Source organism: Salminus brasiliensis, chromosome 2 (assembly GCF_030463535.1).
Source record: "Salminus brasiliensis chromosome 2, fSalBra1.hap2, whole genome shotgun sequence".
Classification (NCBI taxonomy): domain Eukaryota; kingdom Metazoa; phylum Chordata; class Actinopteri; order Characiformes; family Bryconidae; genus Salminus; species Salminus brasiliensis.
The window spans coordinates 48918018-48943039 of NC_132879.1; the positions used below are offsets into that span (position 1 = coordinate 48918018).

Below are 25022 nucleotides of genomic sequence, written 5' to 3' on the forward strand. Positions count from 1 at the left end.
AAGACGACGGAAGCTCAAAAGATCCCTTCTTACGGACCGCGGTTTGAACGGCTTGTAATTTTTAGCACCTAGTTTTGTCTAGGAGGTTTATACGTCACTCCCCCGCAGTGCGTGTGAGTGGGACATGTCAGCAGCTCTGCCTGTGTGTGGTGTTTCATTATGGCGTTTTCTGCTGTCTCTAAAGAGGAGCTAAAGAGGAAGATCGACGAAGTTCGCCGTTTTCTCTCCGTGTCCTTAAGCATCGCGAATGCGCACACCGTGGACTTTTACACGCGCGATGTTTGGTGGTCGTTCATGGCTGTGAGCCCTGAAGAGGTTCTGGCGGCTGTAAGTTCCGCTCAGGAGCGCACGGGGGCGGCAGAAGGCAAGTTAACCTCTGTAGCGCAGCTGCGGCTGAATCTCCAATGACTTCCAGCTCCCTGTATAGGGCACTAGCTTCACAGGCTAGGAAATAACTGCTTCTGCTGGTACTGCCAAAAACTGCACTTTTCTGTTCAGTAAAAGTCATTCGGGATTCGGGAGGACAACAAAAAGTCATTTTTACAGTAATAGCTACAAATATTCTTGTTTTTTTTTAATGCAGATTCATACCTGTGTGTCTTTCTATTATTTTAGGAGTTGCATTTGTAAATACTAATAATCAGTGTTCTCCTTATGTTTTAATTGTTTGTCATGTAACCTGTTAAAGGAGACATATGTAAAATTCATGTTAGTGAATGCAGCTGCATTTGGGTATCTATAGAGTCTACCAGCCCACAAACTGGGAAATAAGACAAGCCTGTCAGTTTGGAGAAAACAAAAAATAACTACCTTGGAGAGAAAACAGAGCTTTCAGCATGCTGTTCAGATATGGATAAGTCACTAGCCATCTTATTTAACCCATGACACCTCTCATCTGAGTAGCTTCACCTCACTACCTAAAAAAAAGAGATCGGATCATATGGGGTGTTTTTTGAACCGCAGGCAAAATAATAAAAGGAATTGCATCATGAGATCATATTGATCTTGATTTGAGATTTGCGATTTAAGTTGACTGTAGACTACAGCTGATGGAGAGTGAGTAAATGAGTGTACTGTGGGAAGGAAAGTGAGAGATATGAACTCAAGGTGACGTAAACGTTAGTTAGCTGGTGCGATCCTCAGAAAAAAGATTAATAGTGGGTCTGGAAACAGTTGGTATCTAAGCAGATTGGGAAAAGTTTGTACTCCCATCAGATAAATATGATGGTACATATTTGCCTAATGTGAAGAATTGATTGATTTTTATTTATTTAGTTAGTTAGTTAGTTAGTTAGTTAGTTAGTATCAAGGCATTTGAGATTCAATCACTGTTTTAATGAAACACTGAGTCTTTTGGAAAACGTTGATCAGCCTTACAAATAATAGCCTTACTATAGATCTCTGTCCACCAGTAGCTGATTTACCTCCTCAATTGTTATTTATATTATACCCGTTCTTGGATTTATTCAAGAAAGTTATTCAAACTATCTATTCCTTTTTGTAGTGAGTGAAAATGTGAGCTTTGGGTTCTGTAACATTACCAAGAAGTTGGTGGATGTAGAGGCTCTACTCAGGTCAGCCAAAGCCCACTCTCTGCCAGGCCTGGGCGTGTGTGTGCAGCGTGAGGCCGTGTTGGAGACTCTGAGAGTGATGTGTGCAGAAACCCAAGGTCAGCGCTTCTAAGTGTGAATAAAAAAAAATCAAATCTCAAAAGATTTACTGTTCCAGTTACTGTTTCATGATGGTGTTACTTATTCTGTTTCAGACGGGATGTACGATAAACCCCTGGTACCTGACGAGTTCATGAACTCTAAGAAGGCTCATGAGGTACCAGCTATGTCTGAAGTGGTGGCCAGTCTGGCCAAATGCTGCAGAGTCAAACAGGTGCTTCTGAAGATATCCTGTCAATACAGATGAGTTAATACTTTACTAAGTTATTCATCTACAGATTATTATTGTTATTATTATTATTATTATTATTAACTACTCTGAAACTTATATGGGTACAAGGCTGAAGGGCTATATAGAGGTCTATGCCATTTCAGGTGTCAACCAAAGTTGGTTTGAAGTCGTGGTCACACTCAATGTGAGTAAAAGTGGCATGCCGAAAATAACGAGGTGACAGCCCGGTGTGACCACAGCTTTCAGGTGTTTTATTCACCACTTATTGTACATATGCAAACTCTGTTTCTCCCTCTCTCTCTCTCTCTGTCTCTCTCATGTATAGGTTATAGATGTGGGTTCAGGGAAAGGTTACCTGTGCTCATTCCTCTCCATGCAATACAGCCTGCAAGTATTTGGCATTGACTGTTCCAGCATCAACACACATGGTGCTCAAGAAAGGAACAGGAAACTCAAGAAGTTTTCCAGAGCCTATCAAAGACACAGCAAAGCCATGAGTTACCAGGATGCTTTACCCAAAGACACAAACATAAGGACCGAAGAAGATGAGCGAGCCAACCAGCTACACAGAGGTCCTTCGGACCTGGATGGTGAAGTGGAGGAGAGTGAAGAGGAGAGGAACACTGCGGAGGAGAAAAACCATGTCGGTGTTAAGAGTCATAGGGCTGAGGTCCAGAGCCCTGCTTCACCAGAGCTGGTCACTGACGGTTTCTCAGACTCAAGAGACGAGCCAGACTCAGGAGGTGCTGATTCAGAGAACAGCTTCTTCGCTGCTCTGTCTCCAGACATTGTGGAGCAGGCCTCTCCCCGTGTCCCCCCCAATCAGCTGAGTCTGGAGGAGAGGGAAAAGAGGAAGAGGGATAACCTAGAGAGGAAGGCACGGGATGGGAGAGGAAAGACTGAAAGCAGCACCCTGTTTTCTCCATTGACTTCCTATGTTACAGCAGAAACGGAGCTCAGGACACTGATTACAGAGCTGGAGGTGAGGCACAGGAAAATTGCATCACTTTGACCAATGGACAGGAGGTCTCTCACTGAAATCTCCAATACAGATTTTAAAATGTCATTGACCAATATATCAGATGACATGATTAACAGAGCACACACTTAATAGACTCCAATAGCTGTAGTTATACAGGGATTTATTGACTGATATTATTGTCAACTGTTAACTGTCAACTGTCCCAGTTCTCGGTAGTTGAACACCAGAAGCTCATGAAGCTTTATGTAATAAAATAAAAGACATTTATAATCACACTGACATAACTGTTTAGCAGGTAGATTTTGTAATCTCTTTTAGCTATGGGTCCTCAAAATTATTCTCTTACCATCCAAGAGTTTAGTAGTTGTTCATAAACTCTGAAAATCATGTTTTTGCTTTTTTGTTTTTTTTTGTTTTTTTACATTTAATGAATGTAGTCAAGCTAAATCCAGTAAATCAGTAAAACCTTGATATTAGGGATTTGTTCAGATATGCGAGTACTTGGTTACCCGTTTGAGGTGTCAGAATCTAGATACTGAAATATTCAGCAATGTGTTTAAAAGATGATGAGCCCTTGTCAACATCCAACACTGTGTGCTCTTTGCAAATAGGATTCTGAACTGTTCTTGCAATCAATAGTGAAACCCCTTTTTGGTGCACTATATAATACTTTATAAAACGAGCTTGCATCTCTATTTTAGCCATTTTTAGCCACTTTTTCACCTAATTAAAATGTAGAAGTTGGTCTTTATGTTGTGTCAAAATTTCCTGATAGATGGACCAATAGAAATGCTCCACATTTTTACATTGAGTTCCACTGAAAATTAAGAAGGTTTTTTGCTTCTCCTGCAAAGTTGCCATTTTGGAGATACAAGGTGCTCGCATGACAGTGATGGTATACAAGTGTTTCTCCGTCTTAGAAAATAATCGCTGAACCAGGCAGAACCGTTTAAGCAAATTATTCTTTTTGAGCTGTCATGTTTCCATTAAAAAAAAACAAAAAACATTGGCTTGGCTAAGGATCATTGGAAGCTGCTAAAAAGTCATTGCTAATTCCTTTTGCCTCATGACACCAGAGCCGTAAGCTTATAGTCCAAGGTTTTAAAGAGCTTCTAAAAACCGGTAATCGCATATCCCCAATTCGTTTTCAGTGAGAACCGTGACACAGACTGGCAGGTGCTGCGACAAGTGAGCCCAACTCCAAGAAACCATTAAAAATATCCATGAGGAGAGCACATATCCCCAATCCTACAATTCTTTGGCTGCGTAGTGAGGATGTTCTGCCTTTAGCCAATGAAATCCCTGTTTTTACCAAGGTAAAATAAATAGATAAATAAATGGTTGGTTCTCTGCTTTATATATCTAGTTTGAAATCCTGATCATGATTTCTGTGGTTGTGTATGAGTTTCTGGATGATGCGTTGCAGTCACCCTGGTTACCATGTAAAAAGCTTGAGTGATTGTCCTGCACCTGCTGTATGAAAAGCTGTGTTGAGCTTAGACTTTTTATGTTGCTTGCTATGAGGAAAAGCCCTGCGTCAGTTTTTTTCTTTCCTCTTTCTCCGTGAATAACTCAGTGTTAACACTTACTAGAATATCAAAATCAGTCCCTACTCAATATCAGACAATCAATTAGACCCTAATGCGACTTTGCTCTTACTAGTATCTCAGGCTAATATGTGAATAACCTCCTGTTAGGCCGGCTGCATGTATTACTAATCCTTCGGCAGAACCGGGAGTCGTCCCCACTGTATATGTTCTTTTTAGAGAGGGGCTTACTGAGGGTAATGTCTTAAACAGAATCGTATGAGTCTTGGCTTCATATGTACTTCACTCATTTAGCTAGGTCTGAAGTGTAACATGAGAGCACAGCAGCAGTGGGGTTCTAATGGAGAGCATCTTGAAGCTGCTTTGTTTCCCTGATGTGACGGCAAGATAGCAGTAATTATCCTAATCATGTTAATTATGCTGATTATGGGAAATTAGGCTTGGTATTGGGAATGGCATTGTTGGTGCATGAGATGGTTCCACTGTAATGCTGGATGCGTATGATGAGCGTGATCAATGCCAGCAGTCTGAAAGAGCTAAAGTGGATGCATACGCTCTGCTGCATGCTGCCAGATAGATTTCACCAAATTGTGCTCTTCTCCCTCTGCCTCTCTCTTTCTCTCTCTCTCTCTCTCTCTCTCTCTAACTCTCACTCACTAATTCACTCACTCACTTACCCAGGATGCAGTTATGGTTGGGCTCCATACGTGCGGAGACCTGGCTCCCAGCACCCTGCGGATGTTCACGGCCAAGTTGGAGCTTCGGGCTGTTTGCAGTGTGGGCTGCTGCTACCATCTCTTGTCTGAGCAGTTTGATCAGGACGGACATGGTGAGTGCACGCCCAGTACTTCAGCGCTCACACACCCCAAAGCTGTTTTCAATAAAAGAGCCGCACAGTTACTGCAGGAGCTGAGTCACTTTCGCCGCGGATTAAGTAATAATGAGGGACACGTCATCATACTGGCAGGCCAAGAGGGCTAAAGTAGTGTTTAACTGCTGTAATCATGGGAAATGAAGGTGTCACCCTAAGTTATATTTGTCTCATGGAAATGGTGCCCTAGAGCAGGCTGGTAGTTGCTGGTGTGAACCTGGATTTTAGACTATGTTCACGTAAGGCAGATGTACAGTACTGTGCAAAAGTCCATTAAGTGCAAGTTATTTTTTCAATTTTGCTGCTATGGCCCAGGGGGTTGTGGGTCTCAATCCCAAGCCATGTTGCTTTGCTATCAGCAGTCGAGGTATGAGAGAGCACAAATGGCCGTGCTCTCTCCAGCCGGGTAGATGGCGCCCTCTCGCATCTGTTAGTTCTCGCATCTGATCCAACGCTTTCCTCCAAGCATGTTGGCTGTGTGGTGGTGTCGCTGCGATGGCAGTTCATAAAAAAGGTGGTTGCTGGTTTTGCATGTATTAGAGGAGATGTGTTAAGTGCTTACGCTTCTAGTGGTGGGAGCATTGATAGTGCTATGGGAAGCTATAAACGGGAGGGTTCATTGGTAGGGTTTGGGGTTTCCTTAATTATTTTTATGTTTGGGAGAAGAATTTGGATATAATAGATAAACAGCACTTAAAACAGCACTTCTTTTTTTGAGAGAAGAGAAAAAGCAAGCTCCACAAGTGTCTGTCTGTCCTTCCATTGTGAGAAGACTACTCAGAACATTTACAAATCAAATTGCTGCATATGCTTGTATTCCCTGAACAATGGACTGATTAGTCCAGACCTCAACATCACTAAATGTGCTTGGGATGGTGAGAAGCAGAATATGCTTTGAATTCTAAGACTGAACTTGAAGAATGTTCCTGCCAAACTGAGTGTTTTTAAAACAATGCGTAACACTTATTGTTATGTCCAGGGAAGGCTTTCACAGCATGGCTGTGAGGATCTGATTGCATTCAGTGACAAGATCATTAGTGAGGTCAGAATATTGGATAATACCACCCCAACCTCAATCAACACAGTTCCACTGCACCACAGTTCAATGCTGGGGGGCGTCATACCCCTCAAGCCCACTCCTGTCATTAAGCATTGGGCCAATAGGTTAATATGTATCTGCTCCAGACAGCCCTAATAGCAGCACCTCTCTACACGGACTAGACAAGGGGTGTCCACTCACAGGATATGTTGCACTTAATTACAGCATTCTGAGCAAACTCTAGACACTGTTGTGCTGAAAATCCTGGAGATCAGATTGATCTAGATGGTCAGTGTTTTACTGAGAGTCTGTTGTGTGTTTATTTCATTTAAAGAGGATGACTTAACTGGGTTTTCCTGAATCTGAAATTGAAAAACAAACAATTTACTTAATGGATGTTAAATTTTAAAGGCAGTTTCTGCACAGTACTGTACGTACACTGTCTGGGGCACAGCTGTCAAAAGTATGATTCTCTTCTCACACATTTAGAAGTGGCCCACATCAGCAGTAACACATGAAATCTTATCAGACTGATCAAACTAATTTGGATGTCCAGTGATGCAGTCTTAACAAATGTGACTTGAATGACAGTCAGTCAGACTAAAGACAGTCTTTTCTGCCTGGGTTGAATGTGCCAAAAAACAGTCTGTCTGAACAAAGCCTTCAACCTGGTGAACGTAGCTGAGTAAAGCACACTGTGCTTCTGTTATTCTGTGAAGAATAAATGCTCTCAGCCATAGACTTCATGATCATCACCTGCACTGCGTGATCACTTTTGCTTACGTCACTTTACATTATATGATATGTAGATGCACAGCCGGACTGTGGTGTGTGTGTGTGTGTGTGTGTGTTTCCTCCATGCCTTAAAGAACAAAAAAAGAAAAGCCCAGCCCTGTGCCAACACGGTGATATCACATCTCCCTCAGCATGCTACCTCCCTAAAGACTTCCAGCTATCCCTGAGAGAACATATGGTTTCTGACACACACACACATGCGCATAGAGTCACTCAGTGGGGACCTGGAGAGCGTAGACGGTTGAGGCTATTCAGCAGAGCTCTCTCTCTCATACTTTATGAGTCTGTCCCACACCAGTGGCTCATTTGTCACTTTCCTGTAGATCGTGGGGGAGGGATTATTACTTATTTTCCCAGCCAAGCAAAGAAGTATAAACGCCCTTAAAGGACTCAATACATTACATGTGACAGGCAATAGAAATACCAGACCATACTGGTAGACCGCCAGAAAATGCTGCTTCCTTCAAATTCACTTAGGGGAACGAGAGGAGACGCTGGAAAGCAGACTTATAGAATCCAAACAGCGTTTTATGAGCATAACTGTGATGTTTTTGACCCCACAATTGCTGTGAATAAGGTTAAGCCTTTTGCAGTGGAGCACAAGAGATATATTCCTTTCTGTTTAGTCAGTAAACAGTTCTCATAGGATTATGGAATATCATCAGATCACGACTGGAGTGAAGCCAAGGTGAAATATAACATGGTGAAGGGCTTGATGTAACAGTTATTTACAGTAGTTGTCCAGTATGTTTTGGAAGGATGTGATCTTTTGGAAGGTCATAATCTGACATGCTCTTTTATTAACTACATTTCTCAGCTCAATTCTGCATTAACATTTAGAGTGGGCAGTGTGATGACATTGTGATAAATGATGTGATGGTACAGCATAATATGCTTTATTGCAATGTAATACACTGTGTTGCAATGTAATATGCTGTGTCGCAACACAGTACCCAGTGTTGCAATGTAATGCGCTGTGGTGCGCAGTGTTGTGCTGTAATGTGCTGTGTTGCAATGTAATGTGCTGTGTTGTGATGTAATATGCTGTCACAACATAGTGCGCTGTGTTGCAATGTAATGTGCTGTGTTGCACAGTGTTGTGATGTAATGTGCTGTGTAGTGCAGTGTTGTGACGTAATATGCTGTCACGACGTAGTGCGCTGTGTTGCAGTGTTGTGCAGTGTTGTGATGTAATGTGCTGTGTTGCGCAGTGTTGTGATGTAATGTGCAGTGTTGTGATGTAATATGCTGTCACGACGTAGTGCGCTGTGTTGCAGTGTTGTGCAGTGTTCTGATGTGGTAGAACACTGGGCAGTGGTGGCTCAGCGGTTAGAGCGCCGGGATATCGATAACAGGGTTGTGGGTTCGATTCCCGGGCTCGGCAAGCTGCCACTGTTGGGCCCTTGAGCAAGGCCCTTTACCCTCTCTGCTCCCCGGGCGCTGGAGTTGGCTGCCCACCGCTCTGGGTGTGTGTGTGTACTCACTGCCCTAACAAATGTGTGTGTGTGTGAGAGTGTGTTCACTACCAGATGGGTCAAATGCGGAGGACACATTTCGCTGTACAGTGTACACTGTACAGTGACAAATACGTGCACCTTAATGTGCTGTGTTGCGCAGTGTTGTGATGTAATATGCGGTGACGACTTAGTGCGCTGTGTTGCAATTTAATGTGCTGTTAGTACTTTTCTGTTTTAGGGGTATTGCAATATATATACTGAACAATTAAAATACAGATTCAGACCAGTTATGGAGAGCCTGTAAACAGTCCAGTGTATAGTTACTGCTGAACCTGCAGCTGATGTTAGTGTATTATGCTGTGATACATACATCCTGTTGCTTCTTAGGTTATTAGTTTATAAAAAATATATTAAATCAAATATATATACATTTTACAGCACAATTCCTGTTTATTTCCTGAATTGAATATATTAGGAAACAAATCTATATCAGCATTTACTGTGCCATTACCTTTGCACATGGCACATTTTGTTTTAGTTTTTTCCTTTGTGTCCAAAGTTATTTTGAGCAAAGAAACAGTAACTACTTTAGAATGTGCAGAAGTATGTTCTCTGTTGGAACCTAAAAAAAACAATCAAAGCATATAATTTAACCAGTCTTGCACAAAATGTTGCATAAGACTGTGTGTTATTGTATGTACTATATGTTAATAAAAAATTCTGTTTTTCATAGAAACTTAAATATTGTTATAGCAAGATTTCCCCAACTCTAAAATAACCAGAACAGCCAGTCCTGCAGCCAGACTCATGTCTTGTCCAGCTTTGATGAGAGACAGACATTAGTATGAAACAGTTGTAACAACAATACTACTAAGTAAGTAAGTTTGCTTCCTAGCGTTCAGTGTTGCTAATCTCCAGAGTGTTAAAGAGTGTGTCAGAGTGCTTTATGAATGAGGCACATACAGGGCCAGTCAGAACAGAGCTCATTTATCATACACCGATCTGCCATAACATATGACGTAAAAACATAGATTTTTAGATCTTCATCTACAGTGGCATTTGACAGGGTGGGATCTACATATTAGGCAGCAAGTGACCGATCACTTTTTGAATTTGATAAAAGCCAGATAAATGGGCAAGTGGAAGGATCTGCGCCAAGGGCCAAATCGTGATAGCTAGATAACTGGGTCAGAGCATCTCCAAAACATCAGGCATGACATTGACCATTTCTGACAGACGCAGATGGAATTTGCCTTCCGCATTTATCCCCTCAGTGCAGTGAACACACATACACATCAGTGAAACACACACAGTGGACAGTGAGCACACATGCCTGGAGTGGGTAGCCATTGCTGTAGCGCCCGGGGAGCAGAGATGGTGAAGGGCCTTGCGCAAGGGCCCAACAGTGAGTGGCAGCTTGCCGAGCCCGGGTATCGAACCCACAACTCTGTCATCAATAGCCCAGAGCTCTGACCGCTGAGGCACCACTGCCTCTAGCCACCACTGCCCCTAGCCTCCAGTTGTGTTAGTGTGTACTACCACTGTGCAATTTGGCCCGTCAGCACACCATAGAGTTTTTAAGGGGTTAAATATTTGTTATTTGTTTTCTAATTTGCTCTCTCACCATGGCTGTGTGAAAAGTATGTAATAAATTCTGCCCATTTTGGAACAAGTGGACCTCAAGCAACATATGAAAAAGAATATGAAGAAAACACAAACAAGAAAGCTGCTGAATGAAGATGTTTTCAGTTATCATAATATATGGTTTTGTTGAGTCACCCACCCTTAGTTGCCCTGCCCATGTTCCATGTGAGTCCTGGATTCTGATTATTCTGAGTCTGGGCAAGCAGTCCCTTCTGTTTGCATGTGAGTCAGAGAACAACAATGACATAAGAGCTTTTAGTAAAGCCATCTTTAACTGAGAGGAGTTCAGAAGCCTCATCCCTACTAACACCACTTACCCCCAATCAGAGCAGAGCCGCTGCGCCCGAGAAGAGCCAACAGCAACAGCCAAAGAGAGCGAAGCAGAATTAATGAGGCCGCTCAAGAGCAAGAAGCCCCTGGTATTATTTTCAGTTCAGATTCCTCTCTCCTGTCCAACTTGAGAAGCCCCTCAGAGTTGGCCTGCTGCCAGATTTTCACACAATTGAAAGTGTTGGATGATGACGTTATGGTCTAAAATTGAACAGACTAATACACACACACTAGCACACAGTGGAGAGTGTCCAGTTTAAGACCCCACAGTGACTGCGTAGTGCTATGCAGTGTGAGGACTTGCACGCTATCAGGTCCCCGAGTAAAAGCACTGGTGTTTGTGTCCTCTTAAGCATGACGTCCAGTTTTCAGACACACACTTTCACACACTCTGGGGTTTGTGCTTGGCTCTGGCTTTTGTTCAGCCTGGCAGGGTTTGGATTAGCATGGTGGTTGGTGTAAACAGAGCTTTTGTTGCATTAGGAATAAGGCCTAAACACTCCAGCCCAAGCTCTTTTGACTGGCAGCCTGACTGGAACATGTGGTCTGCAGGCTTGTGCTCCACCACAGTGAGCGTTCTTGAGGCGCTGAAGCAGCAGTGAATCGTGAGCAAACTTTTAAAACGCATCATTTCAGTTTTCAAAATTTGATCGACAGAGCCACGTAGATAGCCAGTGTGAAATACTCTGTATGCAACTGCACACATCGGTTATACACTATAGGTCCAAATGTTTGTGGACATCTCTTCTAATGAATGCATTCCGCTACTTTAAGTTGCACCCATTGCTGACACAGATATGCAAATGTCTAGTCCCTGTAGAGACTGTAAAGAACTGCCAATAGAATAGGACTGTCTGGAGCTGATAAACATGAACCTGTTGGCACCATGACTTATGCCAGGCATGGGCTATATCATTATCGATTCAGCATAAAAAGCATTGATTTCCTTGATGTTTTTGAATGTGTCCCATTTAATCCTGAATTTTTCTCAGACATGGAAAATATCCTAATCATGTGTTGAGTAATGCTTTAAAATGATCAATTACTAGTTTTTAAATTTTTTGTGGGAAATGAGGTTTATTGTTAGCCACAATTGTGACTGGTTGGATAATGGATGTATACTATATTACCTTGTTGTCGCTGTCCAATGAAAAACCTGTATTTCCAAAATGTTGACTTTACAGGAGAAAGCAAAATTGGTTTTCATTTTGAATAAAGGTTATTGTAACATTAGAGTTTATTCCAAGTCATTTAGAGCATTTCTATTGGTTCATTTATCCAAAAATATTTTCACAGTGTATAAAAGCAGCAACAGGGTTCAGACGATAGGAAGAACTAAAAACAGACAAAAATGGAGAGTGTTTATCATTGGACAGCAGCAATATATTTTTTTAAATGCAGTCACTGAAATTGAATCAATGTTTATTTAATAGAGCTGGGGCCTGTTTACACCTGGCATTAACATGCCTTTTGTATCTGGATACTATCTGGATCTACTTTAACTGGATTCTGTTGAAAAGCACACAAACACGTACATCATTCCCCTTTTGCTTCCTGCAAACAACAGTTTATCATCAAAATCCTGCGGGAGACTGTGAACAGAGTACCGGTGGTGGTGCTATAACGCGGTGGAACAATAGATGGTTCTCGCAGTCCACAAGGGTACAAACTCTGTAATACTGCTGCTAGTACTGTCATCTTTCAGAAAATAAACACAACATAGTCCGATCTGAAACCTGGCTTTTATGTGGACAAGTGAAATCCGATCATGATCCGATCACCAAAATACGCAGTTTTGCCAGATGTAAACCGGGTCTTGGGGTGTCTGACTGAATTGGTCACAGTTGTCGACTGCATTTCGTTTGAATAGCTCGAATAGCTGGGGGTCTATTGCGTTTTCAGACAGAGCCAGATGGTGTTGGGCCTGTGGTGGCTCATTGGTAAGAGCACTTGGTTATTGATGACGGAGTGGTGGGTTCGATACCTGGGTTCGCCAACTGCCACTGCTGGGCCCTTGAGCAAGGCCCTTAACCCTCCAGGCATGTGTTCTCACTGTATGACTGTGTGCTTTTGCTTACTAGTGTGTATGTGTATGTGTATGTGTATGTGTATGTGTATGTATGTGTGTGTGTGTGTGTGTGTGTGTGTGTGTGTGTGTGTGTGTGTGTGTGTTCACTGCATGGGTGGGTTAAAGGCGTGTCCAACGCAAATGTCGGATGTGGTTGTCTTTTGCTTTAAATAATTATTTTAAAAAATTTATTTTTAAGCATCTGAAACAATGAAGTTTGACTAATATGCAAAAATAGAAGAAATTATGAGGGGGATTATCTCATATTTCATTTGGAGTTTTTTTTGTGTCACCGTAATTTTTGCCACAGTAAAGACAGTCTTTCTTTGCATAAAGTCTAACATAGTATATGTGGTGAAATCACTGTAATGCACAACCTCCCATGGCTTATTACCTTATTTTTAACACCTCTTTCAGCAATGTGATCTCAAAACAGGCTTAAACTTAATATAATAATATGCATTCATGCTATTTTTAACCCTTTCTGTTTATCCTGCACAGAATGTGAGGCTGGTGTTTATGGATTTCCCATGAGTCAGTATCTGAGAGAACAGGCATGCTTCTGTGGGCGGAATGCCAGGATGTCGGCATGTCTGGTAAGAAAAAAAAAAAAAGCAAATTAGTGTCTTTGCCTAAATGTTTGGTTTTGATTTTGTTACATATGGTCCACTGAATAGATTTTTGAGTCTTTGACACCACTGACAGTATATCACAGTTACTGGGTCTCCAGCTCCTCATTATTCTCGCTCCTGTTGTTCACAGGCTCTGGAGAGGGTGTCGGTCGGAGGAGGGGTGAGTGACTGATTAAGTCGTATTCATGCCTCCATTCAACATCCAGGATTTGCATATAGAGAGAGGTTTTGTGCAAAAGCTGTTTGTACAGCTGACAGTAATATAAAGACTATGCTGAATACCAATGCTGCCATTTGAATATGCATATTTATATAGCTGCAATTAGATAGGCTGATATGACTTGCTCTTTACATTCGATTTTCTTGTTTTTGAAAATGAGCTGCAACACAGAGCCACGTGTACTGTCTCTTTCAGTTACTATCTGTGTGTGTGTGTGTGTGTGTCTGTCTGCATGCGTATGTATGGTACATGTGTGTTTGCATCTGAGTGAATGAGTGTATCCCAGTCTTGCAGCGATCACGGGAAAGATAATGTGTGATCTGTGTTGAACATGCAGAGTGAGGTGAAGCTGGTCAGGAGTGTGAAGTGAAGTAATGTCTGAATGAAAACGTCTTTAGGGGAAACACCTTTAAAATGATCGTAAACAGATGTGAACATTTAAACACGTGGGATCAGTTGAGTTACTTCTTATCAAATATGTGATCCTTGAGTTTTTTCACCCGTCTGTTACAGCTTCCTATGGAATCACTCTTCTATAGGGCAGTCCTTCATGTTATCCTTCGGGATCACTACAATGCTCATAAAAGGTAAATGTTTATCAAACGTTTTATTTGCTCACAAAACCCAACGTTATTATTAATAAGTGTCGAGGCACAAAATACAACACACCGACATCTGTCTAGCGATCTGTCTATTGACTATCTGTAGGACTTTCTGGAGCAGATAAACATCAGCCAGTTGGCACCATGCTTAATGCTGTGCTGCGTTCACATGCTAGTCAGAAGGTACCTACTTCCTACTTCCCCCAAATCAGAATTCCAGGCACATGGGAGAGACATGAAAGATGGCGGCTAATGTAGCGCTAATAACTTGCTCCGGGCTAGCAGAGTAATCAGCTTGCTATGAATAGAACAATAAATACCATTGTTTTATCTAAAGTTAAATGTACACAGATAGGAGATTAAAATAATATGTGAGAATTAAAAGAATTATATAAGAATTATTTACCATCCAGTATGGATCCTGTCTTCTTTGCCATGTTAAAAGGTTACAGATCATCTCAACATGCAAACAAAATTATCAAAATTATTTTAGAATTCCAACTAGAAATTACAACTAAGGGAACTCGTATTTATCATAATTCCAATATCAGGCCCTCGCTGTTGAGCTGTAATGATGGATGGTACTCCATCCAATACTTTTTGGATAAGTGGGGGATGATTTGGGTGGTGATCATCCAGCATGCTGACCTCACTAATTCTCTTGTTGTGGAATTCAGTCAAATACTAATGGCAAAGCTCCATAATCTAATCTAGTAGAAAGCCTTTCTGTGGACAGCAGTACATAGTGTCTGTCTGTATAGATAGAAATCGAACGATTATCAATTTTATAAACAGTTACTAACTTACTCATACAGGCTTACTTAACACATCATATGCTGCGTTCTGAGTTGGAAGGTGTGCACTGTAGTTGTCTTTGCTGTATTTCAGCTGACATGCATTTCCCTAATATGTGGCCATTTCTTCTTATTGTATTTTTGTAAGGTTTAAGCCAGTCTAGGGTGCAGAAAAAGGAGCCTGTTTTTATAAATGTATATGGATGCCTATTGAAACTGGAATTTCTAGATATTTTGGAAACGTAATGCATCTGTTGTCGTTGAGAAAATTTCATCTGTGTAATTCCCACGTAATACATGCTACATAACATGATTATTACATATAGTTTAAGCTCAGCATCCTGGCGTTGAGTCTTTCCATATGGAAATTAACTTGTTAAGTATTATTTTACTGATTTAAGATCTGCTGCCAGAGGACTTATGACTTGTGCATTTTCTTGCTGCTCGTAGTAAAATAGATCAGCATGTAGTATTGGGGCTTTCTGTGTAATCCCAAGTTATTTGTCACTGTGTGAATGATGTACAAAGCTTTCGTTCTTGTTAGATACACTGTGCCCCCCCCCCCCCGAGCTCATTCAGAGCACAGTTCTGATTGAAGCTCAAATTGCATTTTTTTTTGTTTGTATAATTAAATCACGACTGATATGACTTATATTCCTACTCCTGTGTTTTCTTGTTCACAATGAGTTTCTTAATCAGACATAAAAAAAAACATTTGATATAATGTAGAAAAGTAGAACTAAACAGCAGAAACTGCAGCCGTTCAGGGTTCTGCAGAAAGGGGTTATGGTTCTAAGTAATGGCCATGTTCCACGCATCTGCTCATGTAATGCTACATTGCCACATTTTCCAGTTACACCATTTCTCTTGTTTCCAGCCGTCATTCCACTGCCATTCAAACCCAAGAGCAGTTTGTATTTTCAGTAACAGAAACACCCTGTCCTACTGGAGGCTCCCTGGGGAGTGAGTGCTGGTTCCCCCTGATCAGTTCACACATTTCCGCACCATCCCTGCCAGCGCGTCAATGTTTTCCCTTTAGGATGCAGTGAGCTTCAGAAAGCAGTTGGAGAGCACTGAGGGGGGCTTAAAGCACTCCAGATATTTGATACTGACCTCACAGCACAGTATGAGTCCTGATTCAGTGTTGACTGATGCCTCTGACTGCAAGCTGTGAAACTGAAAATAGAACTGAGGCCTTGAGTTTCGTGTGATTTCTCTTATTTATTTATTTATTTGTATTTGCTCAGTGTGTCGCCACACTGTAGCTATTAATGACTGGTTTATGAGATTCACTGTTTGTAAATAATATTACTTTGTACTGCTTTCAGTAAGTCTGTTGTTTGATGACTCTTTTCTCCTTGGCAGTGAGAAGCGTGTTGGAAATGTTTATTCCAAATCCTCCTCTTTCGTGGATTACGTGAGAAGAGCACTGAGGAAACTGGACCTGGATGACTCAAAGGTGAGGGATGGTGACACTGCAAATGTAAAGGACAGATTTGGTGCTTGAAACATGTGTATTGCATATATTATTCAATGTGTACAATAGTTCTATATTATTAAAGTCAACACAGTTCTTTCCAAATGACACTAAACTCAAAGTGTGGTAAATAGTTGAAGAAAAAATCATCAACAATTTTGTTATTAATCATAATGCAGAAACTACAGGAAATTATTTGATACCTGTTTGGTTCAGAATATTTTGAGTCCCACAAGGTTCTATTTTAGGGTCTCTGAAACTGATGTTAAAAATGAGAGTATCACATGTATGAGGGTGAAGAACTGAAGTGTGGGCCATATTTTATTCTGATAAATTAATGCAATAAATTTTGTTGTTTTTAGAGTGTTAGCGTGTCAGAGATTGACAGGGTTTATGCAATAATCCTATAATCTGTCCTTAAACTAAACATGTCAGGTTACCCTCCGTGAGCTCCCACATTGATTTTGCTGATACTGTATCTCTGTATCTCTGTTCTATGGCTTATTGTGGAAACTTGGTTTAGTGTCAGGAGAACAATCACAGACAGAGCTTAGGGCGATGGATAAAGCATCATTAAATTCAGCAACTGCTGTGATTTAGTGTATGTTTCACATCCTAATCCTCTGTGACTGTTTTGTGAATAGTCTTTTGTCAGTTTATAAACCATACTTTGAGAACATGCATATTGTCCTTTCTTTTCACCTGTACCTGTTTCTCTCCAGCTCTCAGACAGTGTGGTCCACAGTTACCATGACCTCTACAGCCCTAGGATGAGTGAGATGGTGGCCTTTAACATGGTGAGCTTGGTTTCAGAATGTTCAGCCTAAATTAAATGGATTTATTAAATGGGGGGTTCCAGGACTGCCCAACGGTCCTACATTTTTCGTATCATACAATACCTGGCTCACGTAATCTGTGCTTTTCTAATAGATTCTAGCTTTAAAGGTCCTGATTTTATATTAGCCTATATAGTGTTTTATACGGCAAGCATCTCATATTCCATGCTTGTAGCCAGAGATGTTTACGGATACAGCTCCATCTTCCAAATGAGCCGGCTTACTGGTTACACTGTAAGTAGAGGAATTTCCTCCTCAACGTGGAAATCTGTAGCCAAACCAAGCCGTAAAATCATGGTTTTTGCATTGATGAGCTGAGCACTACATGAGATCATGAGATTTTTACCAGAGTTTTATCAGTGATATATGTCTTTGAAATGCTCATTTTAAATGTTCGCCAGTTTCAAGTGTTTTGGTCTCTCCCCATTCATAGAGATAGGAGCCAGGTCTCGTATGACTGGAAATAACTGCCCCGCGGCGTTGCAAAAACAAACTTGCCTATGAGTACTTTGTTGTAACTCACTAGCACACTCACTTAGATTGAGCAGGCTGACTAGTCCTTAAAAAGCTTGTGGTGCTTCCAATCAGTGACACCATGTGCCTTTGATACCTACTTGATACCTAACCGAAGCAGAATTGCAGCCAAGATAAATGGTTTTAAACAGCTTAGGCGGCTTAAACCGACCTCTGCACTGGACTGTACAATGATGTTCAATTATCACTTACAGTGTACATGTGAGCCTAATTAACACTATAGTTATTGTTGTATATGATGGTGGACAGTAAATCCATTGAGCTATATTTGACTCAGTATGACGCTTGTTTGTTTTCTCCCTCAGCTGAAAGTGACATTGGCTCCCTGCATAGAAGGTCTCATCCTGCTGGACCGATTGTGCTACTTGAAGGAGCAGGTAATGAATCACTTGTTCTTAGGACAGAGGCCAAAGAGGCATAGTTACTAAGAGCTGCTTTGCTTATCTTGACATATGACTGTTTATAGGCCGAAGGATTTTGCCACTGGTAAGTTTTTGTGTGTCTGTACAGGCTAAACAGAGGCGCCATTCACACTGTGATGAGTTTGGAGGCATGGTGCCATATTTTCCCTGCTAGTCCATTGCCTTTGGGTCCTTAGCCAGTCTGAGGCATTGTCACAGAGGGATCTGTTTCAGTACCACAATAAAGTTTTCTCCCCAAGTGCTGGCCCTGTGTTTGTCAGCCTGTGTAATATAACACTGCAAGGCTTCTTAATCCTCTTGTAATTAGAGGAAAAAAGAGGTCTTTGTAAGCTTCACTTGCACTATTGGGAAGGGTCTTTGTTTCAGGCTGAATCTACATGCTTTAGGATTACACCACATATGTCTGTAAAGTTTCTCGATGACAGGACTTGCTGTTTTCCATTCTGGAGATTGCTGTTGAAAAGCAATACACAGCGATACATGTATTTTCCCAAGATGAAACAAATTATAAGCACTTAGTCATGATGTTCTAAACCGAAGGCTTCTGACTTATGTTCTTATTAATACGGCGAATAGCTTTGAGCTCTTAAGAGCTCCCACTGTGGTTGGTCAGTGGTTGGTTTTCAAACCACCATTCCATATACTCTCATCGCTCAGGCCGCATGTGTGCTTTTACCCGAGAATGTAGCGGTAATTGAAAGGGAAGGGGTTCGTTCAGTGTGAACTCAAGCCAGAGTTGAAATCCAACCTAAAGTAAAGTCATCAAGTGTGAAGGACGCATATTACCGCGAAATACAGTGACATCTAGATCACAGCACAGTGAAACATTTCTGTGACGCTTTATTGTCTCCTGATGTTTAAATTTAGGTTTAGTGATAGAAAACCCTGCCATGGGGGTATATTTTTGGACATTATTCTAGCGTGTGTGCATGATGAAAGTGTGTAATCTACAAAAAAGCACTGCAGAAAGTATAGCTTTCAAAATTTTACGTCTTAAGTTAAATTGGTATTTATTTGCTCTTGGGTTCCCCCTACAATTGAGTAGAGTAATTCACTTTTACCCCACGTCATGAAACAAAATCATCCTATGAGCTCCCTCCTGCAGACAACTAGAGACATGCACTTGTTGACAAGCTGAGAGAAACAGAACAGGCATCTGAAGTGAAGGAAGGATGTGAACTGAGGCGGTAGAGTCATGTTACAGGAGTTTACATAAATATGACTACCCGAGCAGCTTTCCGCAGTTCTTGGAGGACGTCTCTGGCTGGCTGGTGGCTTACTGGCTTGTTCACCATGGCCAGCGATGCACGACTCGCCTCCCATTAGCTTTAGTATTTTTAGATGCGTTTAACCTCCAAAAACGTTTGCTAGTGGGCTGGTTGAATGAAAATGTTAGTTTTGGAGTTTTGGAATTTGCCGGTTTTACAGCTCTGCTCTATTTTCGCAAGTTCGCTGTTGAAGGAGGACACACCAGTGTTTGAGGTTGGTGGTTTGTCATTTCCCGGTATCAAATTCTCATTTCTCAACTATGCCATGTTCCGTTTTCCATCAGAATTCCCTAAATCAGTTAAGTGAACAGGTTTAGCCTGATTTCTCATGTATTATTACAAGACCACGGCTCATTTATGGCTGTACAGCTGGCACTGGCTAGGTTCATTCTTCAAGTCTATTTATCCTACAGGAGTTTAGAGAGCAGTTTAGTGTTACACCTCTGTTTCCCCCCAACCCTAACACACTTTGAACATAAAACCCCCACCCACACAACAATGTCAGTCAAGAACGTGCGGTTAAGCCAGCCGTGGGGCGATTTACATAGAAAACAGAAGAGTTAAAGAAATTGTGATTATAAGAGAGGGTCGCAGGCTGCTAGTTTCTCTGGGGATCATTAATATATGGTCTTATTGCGTTCACTTGGCGGTCACATAGGCCAATCTGTGATATGTTTGCCTTACAGATCTCTGTGGTATGCCTTTGTCAGACATTGAAAGGGCTTGTTCCTCATTAAAGGTTCTTGATGACAGACATGTGAGCTCCCAGTGCACATATGGAAATTAGACCTCACACCAGACCTCATGGCATTTCTTCTTGTATAAATCATTAAGCTATGAGCCTCTGCGTCTGCTGGAAATATGAATGTGTGCTTTGATGAGTAATTATGGAGAGCTGTATTATATGGATTACGAGTGAAACTGCTTGTTTTTATCTGAGCTGAATGTCATACCTAACCCACATCGTCTCTCTTACTGTTGAATAGACCAGTGATTGCATTCAGTCAGAATGATTAAAGCTGTATTCAGCAAATGTGTAGAAAAGATACTAGCCTGTATTCACCCACCAATTAACCATAACATTAGCACTGCCCTATTAAATATATTAAGAGGGTACCCACTTGTGCCAAGACAACAAGTCAGAACATTCAAGGCATGGTCTTCACAAGACCTCTGAATGTGTCCTGCACTGTTCAAAGTAGAAGATCCTTGAGGAACGTTTGGAGGTTCTTTAGTTTAAACTGTGGAGGAACCTCTTAAGGTGATGTGGGGAACCTTCAAGAATCCCTTTTCCTCAAAAAACTGTTCTTGAAGGTTCTACACAGTTCTTTTTGTACTTTTAACAGTGTGTGGTATCTGCCACTAAGAAATTATCAGTAAGTCCTTTAAGTTGTGAGGTGGGGGCTCCTTGAATCGCATCAGTGATCCTTAAGTGCCCATGACCCTGTCGCTGGTTTACCCTTTGTGCTTTCTTGGACCACTTTTGGTGGGTAGTGACCACTGCATACCAGGGGAAAACCCACATAACCTGCCTGATGTTTTGGAGAAGCTCTGACACAGTCATCTAGCCATCACAATTTGGGCCTTGTTAAAATGTAAATTCTTTATTTATTTATTTTTTGCTTTTAACACCTTTATCACCTTCAATAAGTGACTGTTTACTTGCTGACAGTTGCCACCATAGATGTTTGTTTTGGGTTTTGTGCCTTATATATTTTATTGTATTATAAGAAGACTAAACAGTCTTCTTGGTCAATTTAAAATCACATGCACTTTATCGCTCTGGATTCTTCACAAAGCTCCACAATGTTGTTACAGTTTTGGCTTTATACTTTACTAAAGGGCACCATTCATTAGGCTCCATGCACCCTACATAAGCACATTTTATGACCTAACTGATCTAAACCTATATAAGCATTTTAAATCTCTTATACCAACAAACATTGCACTCATTATAACATTTTAATACATGAAATTATGTCAAAATTGACATCAAAAAGCAGTCTTTATACCAAATGGCTCTTGTTAGAATAAAACTTCTAGAAAACTAGAAACGTGGTTAGTAGATTTATGCCAGCCACTTAAATCTACTTTTATAAACAGTGTATAAACTGTGCATTCTCTGAATGTCAAATTAAGCAAATAAACAGTATGTGTTTATTAAAATATGCAGAACTGTGTTCTCGGTAGAGGATGTAAATTTTTCACCTAGGAAATACAAAACAAGATGGTGTTCTGGAGCCTTATGCATGCTGCCCTTTACCCAGCTGTGTAGCTTTGTACTGTTTATCTGAAACCTGTGAAATTTCAGCCTGATTGGTTTCATATTTTTAAAATGTTGATTCTGAAATTTTAATCAGTACTCCATATGGACCTGTAGTGTCTAAAAGCATCTTTCAAATGTGAATTCCCTGTTAATTCCTAAATGTTTTGGCAGGAGAACGTGTCTTACTCCGCCCTGGTGCAGCTCTTCGACCCGCTTCTGTCACCCAGATGTTACGCTGTCGTCGGAATAAAGGGACCTGGAATTTTATGAAGCTCAAAGATGCTTCACCACAGCTATGCCTTTTTATTATTTTATGCTTTTAAAATAAATTGCCCATTTTATATACATATGTGCTGCTTTTGTGTCCTAATTACCATGTTTAACTATAAACATGCTCCTGCATCTGCGTCTGTGCGCTATAACGTAGTAAGGGCGATTGTAAATCACAAGCTAGTGATGTGGTTTTCATTCCTTTCTGACTCGTCTAGGATCTTTTTATCTCAGAATATCTGATGAAATTAAATTAGAGCTAAACAGGATTAAACACCAGCTCCCCGTAATGAGTCTAGATGAGGAGAATCAGATGGACCCACGCTGTAAACTCAGATCCGGATGTGAGAATGTGACTTCCCAAAAGCCTACACAAAGGCTGCATTTAGATCATATAGTCAGAGCACATTTCACATATGTGAGACATTAATACACATGTATTGAACGCATGTCTGATACATATCTGATCTTTTGCTTATAATTGAAACCGCCCCACATTCACAACAATTTTTAGTTCAGAATCAGAATCGGACTTTATTGGCCAAGTATGCTTACACATACAAGAAATTTGTTTTTGGTTACAGTAGCTCACAGTGCACGATAACTGACATTACAGAAGTAACAAACACACCCAACCTTCACGCCAAACACACACACACACACACACACACACACACACACACACACACACACACAGTGACATACACACACAGACACACCTGTAAACTTAACATGTGCAGAGTTGTATATTTAAAGTGAAGTGCTAAGTGCAGCAGCAAAGAACAGTGCAGACTGGATTAAATAGATATAAATATGGAGAACAGAGGAGTCACTGGTTGAGACGGTAGTACAGATTGTTCTGAGACACTATCAGATAAATAAAGTGCAGTACAGAGAAAGGAGAGTGAGAGAGCATCTGGATAGGATGCTTAAACCGCATGTATGTACTAAGTAAGCAGTCACTTGTGTTTAGACACACACACACACATCTGACCAGCAAAAGGTAGAAAAGCTCATTTTGGGCTTTACAGAGCTGTCCAAGTAATGCTAGTGAATTGTGGTATTCAGTAAGCGCTGCTCCATAAAGTAAGCTTACCATGAGCTCTCATGGATACTGCAGGTTTGCAATATACTTAAAAACAAGGCACCCACCGGCTGTTAATTAGCCTCGCCTGTTTACCAGATCATCAATGTTAATCACCACCTCAACTCCTGTTTAACTCAGCCATGCAGAGCACTGCTTATGTACCTCACACTCTGAAACGTATTAATAACTCAAATACGTTCCCCAAGGATGGGCTGCGTTGACCTACATGTGTCATCAACATGAGTACACCTCCGTAGATCTTCATTACACTGCAGGGTTGGAAGCACGGGCTACAACTGTTCTGTTCTTTGCTCAGTTATTTTTGTATTCATCCCTGTCATCCCTGGCTATCTGTGCCTGAGTGGATGATTAATGGAGGAGTCGATGCTACCGGCAGTTCTGTTGCTAACTGTTAGGTAATTATCCCGCATATTAATGGGCGTACATTCATTTGATAACACTTCACTGCATGGTGTTGTCCAAAAGGTTTGCATGACTACTTATTGAAAGTCACTTTTCCTCAATTCCTTTGGGGGAAAGTGTGGTATGTGTGCACTACTTTACATTCCTCTTTTTTCCTCCACACACATCACATGGAGAAGCCAGACTTTCTATGCTATCTCAAAGTGGCTTTGACGGTTTCCAAAAAAAAAAGAAGAAAAAATGGGAAAGGGCCTAAAGTAAAAGACTGCCCCCCCCTGCGTTGTCTGTACTTAATAACACCCCCTTTGGCAAGTACCACAGCGTGCAAGTGCTTTTTGAGTCTTCCAGTTCTTGTTTAGGGAATTTTTGTCCATTTGACCTGGAGAAAGGCTATGAGATTTTTGGTATATCTTGCATGCACTGCTCTTTTGATGTCACAGATTTTAGATGACCGTGGGAATTGGAGGGCCATGGCAAAATGCACAGCTTGCACCTCATGAGGTAGTTCATAGTCCATTATCCTGCTGTACAAGCCGCCCTGTGTTTATCCATTCTTTGCTGTTGTTTTATTGAATCCAAATGTTCCACTGGCTGCAACGCAAGCCCAAAGCATGGTCGATCTACTCCTGTACTTTGTACTTGATGGGTAGTCTTTTCATTAAATTCTGCACCCTTTTTTCTCCAGACATACCTTTGCTCACTGTAACCAAAAGCTAATCAGTCTACAGAGCTTCAGTGCCCCACCACTCCAGAGTCTGCTAAATCTCCCTGTTAAGTGCAGATGCTTAATTACATTATGAACTAAAGAAACTGCTAGCTGAAAACGCTTTGCTGTCTTCTTACATCCTTCTCCTGCTTTGTGGACATCAATTACTTGAATTCTCAGAGTGCTAGGCAGCTGCTTAGAGGAGCCCATAGCTGCTGTATTTATAAAGCTTTGTTATTTGCATTACCAAGCCTTTTACAACCATAAATGTGAACAAGTGATAGCAGGCCTATTCACTTCTAAGACTCAAGTTGCATTGCTAACAATGGAAGTAAATGAACACAGTGCCGTTAAACTTCACAACATTTGTGCGTTTTACGTTGAAATATTTATAATTGTATTAATTGTCTGTATTCTTAAACTGTTTAGGCATATTTGGCTCATGTTTTCCAAAGGCAATTCATATGTAGTTCAAAATTCATTTAGTAATGAGTTTAGTAATCTTTTTTCATGATTATATAATGCTACTTCATCCATACATTAACTCCACCAGTGATCTCAACACGTACACGTACTTTTGCTTTTGTGCCCAGATAAGTAGGGTTAAACAATGCCCTTGACTGACCTTAGACTTTTATACCAGTACTGTATATACTCTGAGTGAATGCACTGATGGCTGTTGGCCTTTTGTGCAGCGTGCTATTATTGTCCTTGATGACTCGCACCGTTTCCTCTGCTGCTGCATCACAATCATCACTCTCATTTATTACGTGGTAGTGCTGGCTAAAGCTGACACATCTGTCAACAAGCACCCCAGACCTCAGAAGTGAGAGCACGGAACAGAAAGAGA

The 25022-nt window shown here is 41.1% G+C and overlaps 1 protein-coding gene across 1 annotated transcript; it reads left to right on the top strand.

The window, feature by feature from the left end:
- Positions 1-112: 112 nt before the first annotated feature.
- On the top strand, positions 113-22031 carry mettl25 (methyltransferase like 25). Its single transcript, XM_072673954.1, has 12 exons — positions 113-364; positions 1505-1669; positions 1766-1884; positions 2228-2884; positions 5113-5260; positions 13137-13231; positions 13398-13427; positions 14001-14074; positions 16249-16342; positions 17083-17157; positions 18036-18107; positions 21858-22031. The coding sequence occupies exons 1-12, from the start codon at positions 160-162 to the stop codon at positions 21954-21956; spliced, it is 1833 nt and encodes a 610-aa protein (XP_072530055.1). The 5' UTR covers positions 113-159; the 3' UTR covers positions 21957-22031.
- Positions 22032-25022: the final 2991 nt, after the last annotated feature.

Excerpts from the sequence above, each read along its gene's own strand:
- mettl25 (XM_072673954.1), top strand. The coding sequence starts at position 160 with ATGGCGTTTTCTGCTGTCTCTAAAGAGGAGCTAAAGAGGAAGATCGAC. Across the intron at positions 1,885-2,227 it reads AATGCTGCAGAGTCAAACAG|GTTATAGATGTGGGTTCAGG; the intron begins GTGCTTCTGAAG and ends TCTCATGTATAG. Across the intron at positions 18,108-21,857 it reads TGTGCTACTTGAAGGAGCAG|GAGAACGTGTCTTACTCCGC; the intron begins GTAATGAATCAC and ends ATGTTTTGGCAG.